The sequence below is a fragment of the Megalops cyprinoides genome, chromosome 8, assembly GCF_013368585.1.
Source record: "Megalops cyprinoides isolate fMegCyp1 chromosome 8, fMegCyp1.pri, whole genome shotgun sequence".
Classification (NCBI taxonomy): domain Eukaryota; kingdom Metazoa; phylum Chordata; class Actinopteri; order Elopiformes; family Megalopidae; genus Megalops; species Megalops cyprinoides.
The window spans coordinates 26,511,005-26,528,561 of NC_050590.1; the positions used below are offsets into that span (position 1 = coordinate 26,511,005).

At 39.5% G+C, this 17,557-nt stretch overlaps 1 protein-coding gene across 1 annotated transcript in view; it reads left to right on the top strand.

Moving 5' to 3' along the window:
- csrp3 (cysteine and glycine-rich protein 3 (cardiac LIM protein)) overlaps positions 1 to 16,142 on the top strand; it is a 68,841-nt gene extending 52,699 nt beyond the window's left edge. Inside the window, 6 exon segments of the mRNA XM_036534649.1 lie at positions 13,991 to 14,059; positions 14,062 to 14,103; positions 14,228 to 14,419; positions 14,912 to 15,040; positions 15,414 to 15,507; positions 16,078 to 16,142. Coding sequence (XP_036390542.1) covers positions 13,991 to 14,059; positions 14,062 to 14,103; positions 14,228 to 14,419; positions 14,912 to 15,040; positions 15,414 to 15,507; positions 16,078 to 16,142 — 591 coding nt within the window.
- Positions 16,143 to 17,557: the final 1,415 nt, after the last annotated feature.

The window sequence follows — 17,557 nt, forward strand, 5'->3', positions numbered from 1 at the left end:
CTCACAGCAGACACTTTTCTGTTATTGAAAGGCAAGAAAAACAAAACAAATAATTCTAAGGCCTTTCTGAGAACTGTATTAATATGGACATATGGAGACCCATACAGTTCAGGAATTGCCATTTACACATGTAATGTTTCAATGCCAGCTCAAAGCTATCTGTTCTAAATAACAAAACAACTTTTAGTTAGAAAAAAAACATTTCTTGCACATGGATAATATATTTATCATATTTTCTATCAACAACTAAGCTCTGTCCATTTACTAAAGCAATTCACATTGTTTTGATTGATAATTTAAGAAGAGATTCCACTATCTGAACTGTTCCTTTTTTTAAAATGAGTAATATGCTTATCCTAAGCTCACAAAATGGATCTTTACACTTGTTTCATTGTACTAATGTAGTCTGCTTATGTTTACATACATTTAAATTCATGGAAAGTAAAAAATTAAAAACTGAGTGATAATCAAAAATAACTTAAATCATCTTTACAATGCTGATAAGGAATGAATATTTCTATGAAAACTATCCAATAAATACTTGGGTTGGAAGACAATCCATTTTTTCACCAGCCTTGAGTTCATGCTTTCAAAATTGGACCAAAACTGGACATATCCATTTATATGCAACAGCAATGCTACAGTAAAGAGCAGGTTTTGAAGCAGGAATTTTGAGAATTCAATCCAAAATCTTCACAGAGTGATGTGTGAAATGCTTGAGGCTTTATGCACAAATGTTGCAGATGAGTTTTCAAAGGGGCTTAAAAGGAGTACTGGTTTATCAACAGGATGTGACACATTGATTATTCATCAAATATTCAGAAGGTGGCTTGGAAACATGAAACTCTACATCAACTTCAAATCAAATTACCGTGAATATACAGGGCAACAACGAGGTACAGTACTTATTTAGGTTTTCACTTCTTTTGCAAAGGTGGCATCACAAATTTTTAAAACGATATACCAGGTTTTCACTTCTTTTGCAAAGGTGGCATCACAAATTTTTGAAACGATGTTCAAAATGTTCTTTCTCCTTTTGCTGCTTCATGCAGTTCAGGGGTGGGGAGTGGGGGGGGGGGGGGGGGGGGCACCAGCACTTAGTGTTCTCACAAGGATTCACTAGTCTGGAAAATTGGAAAACAACAGCTGGGATTTTAGTTCCATTAATTAATATTTATGCAATCAAAATCCCAGATGATCAATTTACTGCACCTAATCACATCAATAATTTAGCAGGGCAGAACCAAGACAGTTCTTTCAACATTGCCAATATTCTATCCATTAAATATGATCCCATTTCTAAAAAGCAACACAACCCTTGAAGTTCCTTTTTCTGGGCAAACAAGCCAATATTCATGTGAGACGTGCTAAAGAAGCAGAAGCCCCATTCAGCTCAATACACCTGTCTATGGACTAGCCAAAAACTTGAGAGAGCAGTGCAGTGGAAGCTCCCTTGAACAAAAAGGGGGCTCTGTTTTCACATGATGTCCATATTTAATATGAAGGAGAAGGCAAAATAAGAGTGGATAGGAGGGAGACAGGAGTTTCAATCCAATTAGTCTGGCTTGTGAGCAAGGCTCAGGGAAATGTGATCCAATTCAACATTAAGATTTACTTTGCCCACACAAAAGCAGTGGCTGGGATGCCCGTGACTGAGGAGTCATTAACCAATCGCACATACATCACCACAAATTTCATAATCTCTGTGACGGCTGTGGGGTTCAAGTTAAAGCAAGCTCCATCAAAGCGTGACCGATTGATGCTATCCCAGCTGCCAGCCACGGGCTGCTGTGTAGCCGGCTACAGTACCAGCGAGCTCCCTGGTCAAAAGCTATAACAGATGGGTAATGTGTGCCCCCACAACTACCCCCCCCCCCCCCCAACACACACACACACACACACACACACACCCCCACACACACAGACACAGACATATGCAAACATACACACGAAACCCCCCTTTCCTGATGCATACTAATGCTATTGTTACCAATACAATAACCAGCATCCCTTTGTGCATGCAAGCATTTGCCCTCCTTTAAATGGCAATTTCAAAGCACTTTATCCAAAGAACAGCACCTTGGACAATACAAGTCACTTTAAAACTAATTTGATTGTCCTTGAATTTTTTTATGTGTTGTTCTGCAGACTCAAATGTCAGGACATTATGTAAAACCGTAATGGCGCCCACATGCACTTAGACATCCCTGAAGAAATATCTCACAGCACATGTCAATTCTGCAGTGACTGCACCTGATGCCAAGCCATCAAACCATATGCTAAAAGGAATATAAAGCCACAGCCGGTCTTAAATCACTCTTAAGTGCAACACACAGCGAAAGCATTGCTAAAAGAGGTACCACAACTTCGAAAGATTTGCAGAGGCATAATCGTTTTATTTTTGAGGAATAAAGCAACACTACTTCAGGAAAGCTTTAGAAACACAGAAACATGGCCAAAACTTTTGTTGACTGAGGTCTCACGAGCTACACCTTTAAATGCCACTCTCTCAGCAGAGAGCAGTGAAGCCAAAGAAAGCCTAAGAAAGGTCTGTCACTCACCCTTTTTTGGTCCTCTAAGCCATGAGTCACCGGCTTTCTCCTAGGATGCTGATGTGGGGTCGCCTCGGCTCCTGATTCCATCTCCTTTCACTCACAGGTCCCCCCCCCTATCCTCAGTCCTTATTCCCTGATTATCCACCCAAAATATCCCCCAAAACAAAGGGAAATCCCAAGTATTTCAAACCCACAACTCTTCCATCCACAAGGCTCTCAATTCATCCTCTTCTCCAAAGGGAAACAATCATCAAACATCTCAAACGAAGGCATTCTCAGCTCGGTCAGTCACACTGTCAGCCATGGTTCTTTACTTCGCATGAGGTCCCAGGGTGCAGGCCAGTACAAGGCAGGAAAAAGTAGCCAGGGTCCCAGTAACTGGTGGTTTCTGTTTCATGGTGGCCGCCCTCACTTCACTGCCTGCATCGTCAGAGCAATCTTTTAATCCAATAGGGAGACAAGATTGGCATGGCACATTCCAAGGATTAGTGTCTTCCCATTGTGAATCTGCATGCAGCTCAGAACGCACCAAGTATATCCAGCAAGCGCTCTCTGAGATTCAGCACCCCGCAGATTCAATTCTCCTGATTACACATACTGAGGTGTTTTGAGAAAGAAAACAAAAAACCATTTAAACACTTCAGGGTTCTAAGGTGATATAGGATTGACTGAGGATTAAATGAAGTTTCAAAACTGGAACTTGCTCAATTTCAAAGACACTGGAAAAAAAAAACCTCTGGACAAACACCCTTTTACAGGGGAACATTTCAGTGTAGGGTAGTGATTAAGGAATAGGATGTTAAATCCAAATCCTGGGTAAAACACTGCTGTTGTATGACAGAGGTGTTCTTAAATGTTATTGCCTCAGTAAATACCCAGTTGTACAAATGGAAGCCATTTATGTGGGAAGGTGCATGCCAAGGAAACTGTGCTGTTAACCACTTTCATACAACATTTTAAAACCATAAATCTAAAAGAACATTTTATAAAACAGAGATTTTGTGTTATGCATTTTGTAATTTCTCAAAGTAACGCTCTGACATGTCATATGGTTCCAACTCTGAAAATGGATTAGCAATTTCGTTGACGAAGAACTCAAGGCAAATACACTGATTTCAAGAGCTAGTCTTTAGCCACGTCTTAAGATTTACGTTTTACATTTATCGGATTTCCTTGATCTGCAATAACATCGTTACCTCCGCTAGTAGGTGTAGGAGAATTTAAAACTTACAGATCGATTTGGACAAAGTGGTAAATGATTAGCTCTAGGAAAATGAAATGTATTACATCTTAGAGCCGCTACCGCACAGTGAACGTAACTTGCAAAGTGCCAACCCAATTTTCCAACAGCATCAACTACAGTAACATGGTAATCAAAATGATTTGAAAGGCTCCATTTAAGAGCCGGCAAATATTTCCACGAGCTGTACACTTTCAAAAGTGAACTTCCCAGGCTTTGGGGTCTGTGATGACACTGCCAAACAATTTTCGAGAAGTCCAGAGCTAAGGTTTATCTAAATGCAACCATCTAAAATATCTCACTGTCTACATAGATCCGGTTGCCGGTTGTTTTACTTGACAAACCATACACGCAATAAACAAAACTGAATAAACCAAATGGCTACATTGTGGTTCTTGTTATCTTACACCTGATTATACCTTGAGGCGTGGAGTTTCTTTTGATGACAAATGTGAGGCTGCGTTACTCACGAGAAAAAACAGGTGCAAATTGCGTGTCACGGCAAGGTGGATAATTATCTTGCAAGATGGGTAGCTAACTTCCTAAGCAGGTTGCTTACTACCTTGCAAACCATTATTATATCGAATCATAAGCTTAATTAAATTTTACCATAAAAATTTGGCAGATACATATATTTTATTACACGGTGTCATTGCAGATTGGCAAATGCCAGCTATACGGATGTAAAGCTAAATGTATAGCTCGCTAGGTATCTTGCTATTTCAGTTTAACTTGAATGAACCTTTGCGATATGTGGATAGATATGAAATACAAAAACTCAGCGAAGGGCAAACCAGAGACACAATTATTACTCTTCTCACAGTCCACACGACTTCCAAATTCTGAATCCCAGTGTAAACTCACGGCTAATTATGAGTCTCCCATGTTGCCCTGAAACCAGTTATGAAGTAGTCCACACCGCTAGGTGTAACCCTACAGAAAATGTAACTTACGCATCTCTAGAACATCTCAGTGATAATGGGGAAAAAAGCAAGCAGTTTGGATGTGCAGCCAGCTAAATTTGTAGATATTTTGGTTCGTTTTACATGTGCACTCATAAATGAAAGTACACACTTGAAACTGAAGAAAATGCGAGGACTACTCACCAAACAAAACCACAGCTTTCCTTTGAAAAAAGGGCAGCTACCCAGCACATGCTATCTATTCTCTTTCCCTCCGCCGTGCAGTCAGTGCATGATTTCCCAGCTCGAACCCCCTCTCTCAATCGATCACATTACGTCATTGCTCTGCGCGCCAGTCTTTTTCCCAGTTTTTGGCGCTGTCCGTTTCCATGGAAACTTTCGGGCGAAATGAATTTGTTGCCATCTAGTGCCTCTGAAACAGAATTCCCTGTCCTGCACACAGAATAAAAATGGGTATATACATTATTATTAATATATTATTACATTAATATAATTTATTTCTTTTACTTTAATTATAACCACCCCGTAGGAATTTTTAAAACACGAGTGCATTGATATTAGTTAGTATTGTCTAACTAGATATGGCTATATCTTTCATAACTTTATATGCCAGTATAGCACAATATTTCATTTACTTAACAACGCTATACGTGCAGTGTTTGGGGCTTCATACAGATACCTGTGCAAGCACTGATATAACTAAATCGCGTTTGCATGTTGTTGCTCGGTAAATGGCCAAGGAATTGTGGTCGGTACAGAAAACGAGTCTCCGTGTTCTTTGTATAGCCCAGCTAGCTAAGTCTCCAACGCGGGCAAAATAAACAAAATAAACTTTTTTAATCCAGTTACCTTACGAATATATGTACAGCATGGAAGTATGTATATTGTAAATGACTTCGCAGTTAAACTCACATATCCTGTCACTTCACCGTGTTTCACGTACCGTTGGCTCCTCCTACTGTTGTAGTTCACACAGCAGGTGACAGGGGCAGAAGGCAGGAGTGGATAGATTGCCACAAGGTCCACCAACAGTTACAAGGATGGGAAAGATGTTGCTTTGGTAGAGCGAAAGATTACTTAATGAATTTTCCTTTATAAGTTATCAGTTGCTTCACGAGTCACGACGTATTTAAGTTATTATCTAGGTGATTACCTTTCTACTTCTAGTTACTGATCCTCTAGCTAGCTTCCCACTCTTTCGCTGGATGTGAATTTGATGATCAGTTCCACCGGTGGACAGAGCAGTGGATAGTGGATATGCCGCTAAATTACTATATGAGCTTGCTGTTAACTTCACAGTTCACCTGAAATACCATATAAACATACAATACTATATGAGTACTATTAAATTCTAACTGAAGATATCTATATATTTTGTCCAGCTATGTTTTAGTTTACAAATGAGTCAATGCAGGGAAAACTAAGGCGGGGAAATAAAAGCAGCCGTTTTGGAATAAACTAACGCGCTTAATCTCAGTAACTTCCACCAGACATATGGACTCGAGAAAGTCCATATCGAAAGGCAGCGCGACATGTCTATTGAAATAAGAGCTGTTCGCAATTAACCCTTATATCGTCGACATCCTTGATCTACCTGAGATAAATGAATGTAGATCACACTCATCACGTGCATTCATTCATTCATTCATTACGGAAAAGAAGCAAACCCATTGAAAGGAATGCGTACGACTAGAATCGCAATAGATCAATTCCAGTAGCTGCATAGGCTACCGAACACTGTAGCTATGAGGTCACTGACTACATCGATTTGATTTTACTGCATTTAGCTATAGCTGTCTACATACCATGAAGCCATATTTATGTCTTTGGCAAGTCGTCGATATATTTTAAAACAGCTTGAATGGTGATTCCATTTAAAGGGTTTTGATATTTCCAGGTTATGTCCCAGTAATTTGTCGGGGACGTTCCATGCATTTATAGCCTATTCAGATTTTGTGTTAGCCTATAAGCTGAACTATATTAATGTTTATTTGCTCAGAACGTCAACGACGTTTTTGAAAGGATAGGCCTACAAATGGTAGTTACATTACATTATAATTAGGTAGTTTTCTACAGTTAACCGACTGGGTAGGGTACTGTAACAGCAGCAATTACTATATGGGCTCATAACCAAAATGTTGTCAGTTCAATTCCCCGCTGGGGCACTGCTGCTCTACCCTTGGGCAAGGTACTTAACCCACAACTGCCTCAGTAAATATCCAGCTGTATAACTGGATACCATTGCTAGGTGTAAGTTGCTCTGGATAAGAGCGTCTGCTAGATGCCAATAATGTAATGTAATATTAATATGATTCGACTTTCCACCAACATTCAGGGTGAAAGTGTGGTTGTGTGACTGTAAAGATTTGAATTACAAGCAATGTTCCTATTGCGGCCAGAGTTTAGATGAGACAAAGCTGAGTAGTTAGAAGTTTTCAGATTTTTATGTAGCTATACTAGTTTTTCCAGTTAGCTTGATAAAAAGGCTGATCTGTATTAGTGTTTTGTACAACACAGGTATTCCAAATCCATGCAGAGCTCAGGTGCTTGTTTTGAGGAGAAATTTGCACACCACCATGCACAACAATGGCTGTAACATCAGTAAGTATATTCTATTGTTGTCAAGCGGGATGAAGCATTCATAGGCTTGCAAACTAACAGTTATGCCAGGGAAGACATCTACCTCTTACACAGAATCTTACATCAGAGATCAAACAAAACATGTGGTCAATAACCACACCCACAAAGGGAAGGGAAGTTCCTGCATGTGAACCCTGGACCCTGCTGTTGAACCTTGAAGTCTTGATAAGCACAGCCGGTCCAGATATTATAGGAGCTGTCCATCTATAACCTTGCAATCACAGAGTCCATTGAAGGTTCCCAGGTAAAACAAAAGCATGAGTAATCTGGTCTGATTGTGCTAGTTTTGTAATGCCTTTCTACCTATAAAACCTTTGTATATAATATGCCGTAACATGTGTTTTTGTAACATTTAGCCCTTTAAGATGGAAACTGAAGATCCTGAGATCTTTGTGATAAATTCCCTGCCCGATACCGAGATTACCCCAACCCTGCCCTCAGCGAAGATTTCTGCCTTGATGATGTTGCTGGAGAACATTGTAAGACGCCATTTATGTTTTCAGATACCTATTTTTCTATCAAGGCCAATTTGGGGATGAGCTATACCACACATTGAAGAAGATGAATCAAGGCTCCTCACAGTAAAGGTCATTGCTGTTACTGCATTGTACTTTGTTACTGTTACTGCATTGTACTTTGCTTGATTGCAGAAACATTAAAGGAACATTTATGATCTAAAAAAGTAAATACAGTCTGGGATATGACAAAGGGTTCATATGGTGTTAAATTAAGTATGGATTTAAGTAGCGCCTAAGCAACAACTTTTAGTAATCTAATGATCATACTTAGGTCCGTGTGCAACATCATAAAAATGCTAGGTAGTCCACCCATGTTCAGTAGGGTGGCAAAGCACTGTTACATTTGGCAGAGACTGGCTAACCTGGCACAAATGCTAGCAACACCGAATAGGGTGGGAGAGGAGCACAAGTATGATAAGCAGAAGCAGAAGAGCTAAGAAAGGGATTTTCACTGGTGTTAAGTTTATGGCCAGTAAGTGAGAAGATTGGAATTGACGCCAGTTTTATTGCATTGATGGAAAACATTACAGTCTTGGAGGCTTTTATAACCCCTTGTTCATGCCTCAGTCAACAGCCACAAAGACAAGGGTTTGATGATGATGAGCTAGAAGATTGTAATGCTGATCCTGGTCTCCACACCTTGGGTGGTCAGTCTCAAGGTTGCTGCAGAAATCCTCCTAGGAGAAAACCCAAGTGAAGGACCTGAACAAGATCAAGGTCTGAAGTCAGTACATCTCAGTAAAATATACTGCATTTCCAAGGATGAAGATATGTGGCCTTCTTTGACGATAAAGTACTCTCTGTAGCATAACATAATTGTGATTGGCCCCGGTGCAAATATTTTTTCTTGCACGCTCGTGCGCACACACACGCACGGACACACAAGCCTTCTTCCTTCATAACTTTTGAGAAGAAAGTAACCAAATTAAATAAGTAGTGGGTAGAAATAATACTTATTTTTAATAAAACATGCAGTTTTGGAACATTTCAATAAGGACAAATAAAAATACATAAAAATAGGCTATGGCTCAAAACCGTAAGTGTCATATGCAAGGAAGGTGGTATATATAGCTATCACAATTACAAGTAATTTTAGTGATATCGTTGAATGGTTACTTTGAAGACTGCGTGAAATGGTCAATGCGCGAGAGGGCCCACCTGCAATAGTAAAGCAGCAAATCGCCTTCCTACATGGGCCCCTGACAGCCTCTGGGCCCCGGTGTGCTACACCAGTTGCACTGTCGATATTTACGTCAGTGAGTGCTCTGTATTTCAGTGAAAGCACACAGGGTGCATGACATAGCAAATGTGCTGAGCAGTCTGTAGCTGATCAGGAAGGTACATGTAAGCAGCATTTAGGGTGATGGCAGGAAAATGCCTTAGGCCCCTGCCAGTCCTGTAAAGATTTCCCACAGTGAGTGATGGAAACTTTTGTTTCCTTGTGCTGATGTTTCAGTTGCGGGTTAAAGGGTATATTCCTGGAGATTAATTACGTTGGTCTTACTATTTGTTCCTTTTTTCTAGATGATTCATCGGACACTTACAGTTAGTTCTATCCAATCAAAATGAGAAAACACAAGAAAACATGGTTGTAAGATGGCTCAATTTACCAAGCTGTCATGACTGCGGCGTCTTAGCCGGTTGTTTTCTTTTCCCTGTCCATGTGCTTTTGTTTTCCTTGTGTTCTAGCCCTGCCCCGCTCTCTGCCCTGTCTCCGCCCACCTGATTGTCTCCACCTGCCTGCCAGCACACCTGCTTCCCATCACCTCATCAGCCCAGCCCTATATCTCCCTGCTTGTCTCTGTCTTGTTTGCCAGTTCGTCTCAGTTGGCTGTTTCGCTACTCGCCGTCTGTTCTGGTTTGCCTGTTGGTTCCTTTGCTTTGCCTGTTTATTTTTTGGACCTGGACCTGATTTGTGGAATGTTTGCTGTGTTTTTCTGGTTTTGGACTTTGCCTGTTTTTCCTGACTTCGTTCCTCATTCTTGCCCTGTGGTTTTGGTCGCCGTGTCTGCCCGGTTTTTGACTCTGCCTGCCCTGACTTTGTTTTGTGGATTACCCGTTTGGATTATTAAACCTGTTTTTGGCATCCATCTCCTCTGTCTGTGCTTGAGTCCCTGCCTGAGTTCTGACACAAGCCCTCTATCAGGTTTAATTAGCAGTTACTATTGATGTGAGATTTCTAATTAATAAAGGAGCTGTTACATCTTAACTCCAGTTTTATGTAGTATGTATTTACTCAACACTCCTACTGTACCAATAGTTGGTGGTAATGGGAATTAGTTTTTCTCCTAACTTTTAGTGACCACACCTACCTGCATATAGGAACTCGCACCACCTTCCCCCTCCAGCAGCCCCCACTCTGTGTCCATCTCTCCTGTGCTCAACCAGGCCAGGCCATCCCCCCCAGACAGTACAGCCAAGGCTAAACCCATCACAGCCCCCCCACGGCACCTGGGCCGTGTCCAAATAGGCAGTCAAACCTTTAGTCAAACATGTCTCCCCTGTGCCCCTCCTCAACCAACTGTTGTGCCATCTTCCCACCCTCTTCAGTTTACAGCAAGTGAAGTAGCAATGAAGGGGTTAAAAATGTTCCTGAGAGGACATTTTTCTCACACAACCCAGGACAACTACAGTATTTAAATAAGACGAACTTCCCCCTAGGATATCAGTTTGCTAAATAGACCTTTATTTCTGTAGCTTATGTACACAGTCATAATATTGTTGCACTAGTGTTTTCAGTTGTCCTTGAAAAAACTAAGGATGTGTACTTTGATACAGTTACTCTGACAAAAAGGAATTCCTGTTCTGCATGGATAAATGTTTAAAAGGTATTGTTGGTAAGTGCAAACAAATTTGTCACACTACATTTTAGTATTTAAAGAATGGTAGGGAGTACATTGGTTTTGCCATTTGTAATAGCAGAGCTGTTAACAACAGACTGGTCACTGGCCATGTGTCCTGCAGGTCTGCTTACATTCACCAGCAGAATCTAGATGCTGGGGAACCTGCGGTTGCTATAACTTCTGGCAAGGCTTCATTTGAAGAGCTCAGCTGCCTTTCTTGGTTTAACTTCCAAATGGTACTGTGTGTTGTGTAGATTTTACCATGAGGTCTTTGCTAACTTCAAAACTGTTTGGAAGTTGACATGATTGTAGATAATCTCACAGTCTTAAGGATGCCGTTAATGCTACTCAGAATACAGAGACCCATTGTCAGGTTATACCCACACATGTATACCTTTAAATGTAAGGCTTTGTGAAACATTGTGCCAGATATCAGTATTAATTAATATATATGCATAGTTTAAGATTTTGTGTCTGTGAAGATGTGACTGCTACAATAAGCTTTGCAAAGGACCATTTACAGATGAGTTTTTCAGTTTTAAAGGGTGTTTACATCACATGTCTCAGCCTTGACAAGCCAAATATTTTGTTGTGGAGCAATTAAATGGTCAAAGATTGGTTTTTATAATGTGGATTAAACTGCCATGTTTAAGCATGATTATTTTGTCACTCATTCAGGTCACATTGAATATGTATGTTTATGGACTTTATTGTATGATGTAAAGGATTCCTCAACAAATACGTTAGGTTAAATGTTATTAACAAATGAATTTAAACGTCACCTTAAGGAGGCCTAATTACATGTTATACAAATTACAAATCAATGTGATGAATTCATATTTTTAGCCAACTGGAAAGTTTTAATTAGAATATCTCTAGATTCACTACAAGTAAAATGCTTTTTGAACTAGCACCTGTCATAAATGAAGATATTTGTAAATATCCAAATACAGATAAATGGAAAATGAATGTGTATTTTTAATAAAGTATTAATGTCATGTCACATTTGTTGCCAAATATGTATTCTGACTGGTTGAAATTTTCAGAAAAATTCTAATTTAAAGTATTATTAAGTAAGAGTGCTGGTGGTTTTCTTGTTTGTTTCATGTTAAAGATAGCCTTAGATTATTTTCTTATGCGTTAAACTGGAGCTGCCACCAGGATCAGTAATAATAATAGTAGTAGTTGTGTAAAAAAGTTTGTTTGGAGTGTTTTTTCAGGGCTGCTGAGTTTCAGATTAAGGTGATTGTCATGTGTTCTCATTAAAAACAAATAAGAAAACTGTAAAATTAAGTTCTTCTCATTTATTAGAGCAAGTTAACAAGCAAGTATAGCATTGACGTACTTGGCTAACAGTGGCACAGATTCCCCTGGCTGTTGGTCATTAACTGAACAATGGTTACACACACCCCTGGGTATTTCTATGAACCAATCAGGTGCGTTTACATCACATTGACGGTAATTGCAAAAACCAAATATCAGTAAAGCTGACCTCCAATACAAATGCACAATACTGCTTTAACAGTGTAACTATACACAACAGTGATGAAAACAGTGGGTTGCAATTTCGCCAGACTATGGGTGGTGAATTTCACTGTGTCTCTTTAAAACACTAAAGGGCAGTCCTTAATACCAATAAAAGCAGTCTCACCAGTTGTCATCCTTGGAAGTTTCTGTCCACTTTTTTTGGTGACACTTCATGCCATAACAAATATGTATTAAATTTCAGTTATTCTTATACATCCAGTCAAAGCAGCTGCTACTCTGAACTCTGAGGATCTCCTCTCCACGCCTACATAAATCAAACAGTCTGAAGCCATGAACAAATGGTTCTCATAGGTACCAGATCCCAGCTTAGACCCAGGGGTCTGTCTCATTTGTTACCAGCTTGGGGCTTTGTCAAATGTTATTTCTGGGAGGATGGTTTAATCTGAACGTCACCCCTGCTTTTGAATCTCTGTAACTGTTAATAAAAGATGTCTAGTAGAATAGCCCTAGTCCTACCAGAATCATTTCACTCACACACAGTGAACAGAGGGAGAAGGGCAGCTTGGCCAGGACATCAACGATACTCTGGTTGGGTACGTCTGATGACACCATTTTCTTTCTTGTTTAGGGTACATTCATTTGATTATGTTTGTCAATGTAAAAATTAAGGTTTCATCATAAATATGATTAGATTTGTATCCATGACATATTAATGAAGCAACTCACTCCTTGTGGTTTCTATAGATGTCTATACAATTTCTGTGTGAGCCATGTAAAATATAAATTATAGGCCAGTGTATGTATCTGCATGTATGTACACTTTCTAATTATGTGGTTTATTCAGAGAAAATGTTTATTTCTATTAACCTGACAAAAGAGCAGGGTTCTATTTAAGGACAACTTTTCTGTCTACCAAGGACAGAAAAGTCAGATCCAGCTCTCCGCAGTGTGAAATAAGGGCTGGATTGGCACATGTTCAATGGTGTTTTTTAATGAAGACACTGTCTGGACCCTTATCATCATGTTCCAGGCATGTGAGATTTCTTAATGCCATTATAATCAGTGGGGGGCAGGTGAGTCCCATTCAACTGCTGCCTGATACTCTGTGTTCAAGGTTTATCTCACCACCTTCACATTATATACATACAGATATTCCACAGGAGGTTTTGGCATAATTGATTGCTACTAGTTCACTGCCATATTGCTGGCATTGTATGGATTTTCATTATAGTACATGATTGTGAGTAGACATGGTGGTGAATGTATTTCTATTACATGCAAAAAATATGCTTTCCATTGTAGGCCTACTGTGAAATGGAACAATGTGTTCCAGTCCTACAAAAATCAGAATTATGCCAAAATAAATATTCAAAAAGGATTCTGAAAAAGAATGCAGGGCAGAGGTATATATACATTTTCTTCTAGCCAAACCAACAAATACTGACACTGTACACCAAACAAAAAATCTAAAGGTTGAATGTTTCACCATTCACTGTCAGGACTAGTTTAACAAGGTAAATTTATTACTAAATTATTACTAAAATAATTGTGTATTTTTGGTGATTAAATTAAGGGTGTGTTCTTACACAGCAACCATCTCCTGATCTTTATATTACCTGAATGGACTGACAGCAGGCGAGATATAGTCAATATAAAGATCAGTGGATGGCCACAGTTGCCATATAAATGTGATGCCTTACAACAAACTCCAGGCCTTGCAGTAACCCTCTGTAGAAGCATTCGACACACCTGAACTGACTCAACTGTGTTCAACACCCCCCAGACTTCATCACAAGCCCACAAAGAAGATGCCATACTGGGCGGGGGAGCTAAGTGTGCAGAATGTGAGCTGTGTGAACTGTGTAGCATGCAGAGGAGTGCAACGGCAGGAGCTTTGTATCAAGTTGCACAGGTCTGTTTTCCGCTGAACAAACAATATACAACATTAAATGTATTGGAAATTTTCTGATAAATTGAACAAGACTAGTTGTTTGTGACATGACCTCAGGAATGCTTCTAGCATCTCCTTTGTATCTCCCAGTGGCCTGCAGAAAAGCTTTTGAGCATGACAGTAGCAGCTTATGAGATCTACTGCAAAACATGCTATGGGAAAAAGTATGGCCCCAAAGGTTACGGGTACAGACAAGGGGCTGGGGCACTGAACTTGGACCTCCCTGTGAAGAACCAAGAACCTGGACATCCAGCCACAAGAGTATGTGTGTCCTCTTCACCTCTAAGACAACACACAACACATTAGTACAAACATAACTAATAATGAGCTGTCAAAACTGTAATAGCGAGCAATCAAAACAGAAATGTGTAGATAAACAGTAAATACAAGCATGAACATATGAACAGCCCTTGAATGGGCCAATTTTGACACCATTCTGTAATTACTGTTGACTTGCAGAGAGATGTGAATGTGTGCTGACTCTGCACACTGCATAATGTCTGTAACAAAGCAAACCTTAATCAAGTTTCCTCTCTTTAATTGTCATTTAAATATTCATTCCAATAAACAATTACTGCCAGCAGTGACGTGAAATTAAAATGTTTCATGAAGCGTCTATAAATGAAGGTACCCCTGATATTCTTCTAAATGATAAAAAAACACACAGGTTCACTGTAACAGGTAAAAAGATGAAAGCATTGTCATTCATCTGGTATAACAGAAATCTCACTCTTTTTTGATACCTTGGTCTAGATCCAAGCCTCATCTCCATCAACCAACTCCAACCCCAGCAAATTTGTGCAGAAGTTTAGTGGGTCAGACTGTTGCCCCCAGTATTTCAAGGCTGTCTGTGCAGCTGAGAAAGTCAAGGGAGCTGGGAGGGTAAAGAGAATCTCCCACGCACCTCTCCTACCATTCCTCCATTAGACTCCATGTATTCCCAGTCACCTCTCAAAGTTCAAACCCAAATTTCAGAAAAATCCTATTCCTTTCCCTAAATAGTTCATGTAGAGGACATTAGTCCAGTTGAAAGGGTAAACACAGAAAACTAACAGCTAGGGAGTGACACATTCTCCTCATGTTCACCATGTTGAAAAATAGCCCTTCATCTTCACCATATTATCTCGGAGAAGTGTCCTATCTTACTGCCATGTTGGAGTGTAAATCCACCTGTCATCAGAGTCGTAACTTTTGAGTTGTGAATGTCAATGCCCCAGCACACAAGCTTACTTTTCTGAGTGTCTTGTGCTGACAGCCCTGGCACAAGACCTGTTTCCGCTGTGCCCCCTGTGGAAAGAGCCTGAAATCCACAACTGTCACAGACAAAGATGGGGGGCTCTAGTGCAAAGGTACAGCCATAATATGTCCACGCATGTGTCACCATAGATTCTGTCCACACGAGCTGTGGCAGAACGGTTCCAAACCACATTCAACCTTCAATCTCTGTCACCTTTTATGAAGACATTATTTTGAGCCAAGACGACCCTCAGCCCATGTATAAATCACCCACAGCTTTTTCAATGAAGTAATGATACTGGTTTACAGTTCATGCCCTTGTAAAAGTGATTGTGAAACATGTGAAACCGCCATACCCAGGTAAAGGCACCAAGCCTATGCACTATTTGAATCTATCCTTCATCCTTAGCCCAGTGGTCTTATGGTCCAAAGGGTCTGGCTGGCTAGGTCTAAGTTTTTTTGTTTGTTTTTAACCTTGCTCTAACAGCAGTAAACCCCTAAAAGATGTTAATGAGCTCAATTCAACAGCATGCTACAAGAATTCCCCAACCAACGCACAACTGATCCAGTGCCATTATTCAAAATTTTCCCCATCAGTCAAGGTGAAGTGGTTGAGTTGAAATGTGAACTTCTGTACTGTAACATTTAAATTTTTTGCCTTACTTTTTGGTATTTTCTTTCAGTTTGTTATGCCAAAAAATTTGGACCCAAAGGAATGGGTTTGGGGAATCTGGAGGAGAAGGCCTGACACTGCTGAAGGCCTTGGTGCACCATATGGAATCCTCACATTCTGCCACTTCAGATGGTTGCCCAATTTAAGAGACATTATTAATCACTGTAACTATCTGAAACATGAAGTCAGTTTCAGATAGTTACCACATTTAATACATTATTTATCAGTGTTTTCTGAAACATTATGTTGTTGATAAAATACACAGAAAAGCTTATGTAGTCCTTACTTTAGATTTATCCAGGGAAAAAAAATAATGGCTATGTCGATATCTCAGTGCAGTGAGGTAAATCTAGGTGACCCAATGACATTTAAGAGGCTGATAGTGAACTATGTATCAAGTTAAACTGAGGCCACTTTTCCATGTTACAACTGTACAGTATTTTTAAACCAGCTAAAACAGGACTAACAGACTAATGTGTTTTACCAAAGAACAAAGATATAATTTGGTCATCCTTAATGTTTCCAACTTTTGATTTGCACTTCAGGAGGTAACAGACACAGAATTGTCTGCATTTTAATTCATTATTAATCAGGCTAAATCTGCCATCATAAATAAGCCTGTATAATTAAAATAAACATGACAATGCTAATTACCAAATAAATTTATATTAATCAGAAACAATTACCGTATGTGTCACAGCTGTGTGACCAAGTGTAATCATTTTCTAATTAAAAAGTACAAAAACCACAGGAGGGTAATGAGAGTTTTTATGCAGAACATTAATGACTTTCCTTAATTTGATGAAGTTGTTTTAGAGGTTTTTAAGTATTCGTGATTCCTTTGTAAGTTCATTTAAAGCTATGTTATATATACTCGTGGCATCCCTTTACAACAATGGGTGACTGTCACAGAGTTTAAACATTAAATATTTACATTTCATAACAGTAAATAGTGTTTTCTACACAGACCTCTGGATGGCCACACAAATTTGGCCTTCTCCATCACTACCCAGTTTGGAGGAATGTCTTGTTGCTTGACAATTTATGCCCTACCAGAGCAACAATGTATTCCACAGACCAAACACATAGGCAGCTCAAAATCATGTAAAATGCATAATTCTAGTGTAAAAGTACTATGAAAAAAAAATCACAGCATAGATAGTTAATACAGGTGAACTTACATTAGCAAATGAAAAAAACAGTAACAAACACACAAAAATCATCCAAACACACCACAGAAGACAAATGACCCCCACAGCAGTGAATAATCACCAATGTGCTGGCTACAAAGTGACGGCTAGTCGTAATGTGCTGGCTGTAATTATCTTTATTGTAAGTGTATTAGATCAAAGGTTGTCCTAAAGAAAGATTGTCTGGTTCTGCCCCAGTCAGAATCAATAAGTTATTTATGACCATTTCTTGTAATTTATTAGATTATGCTAAACACAAGGTGTCATCCTTTTTAAAAAGATCATTGAACATCATTTTCC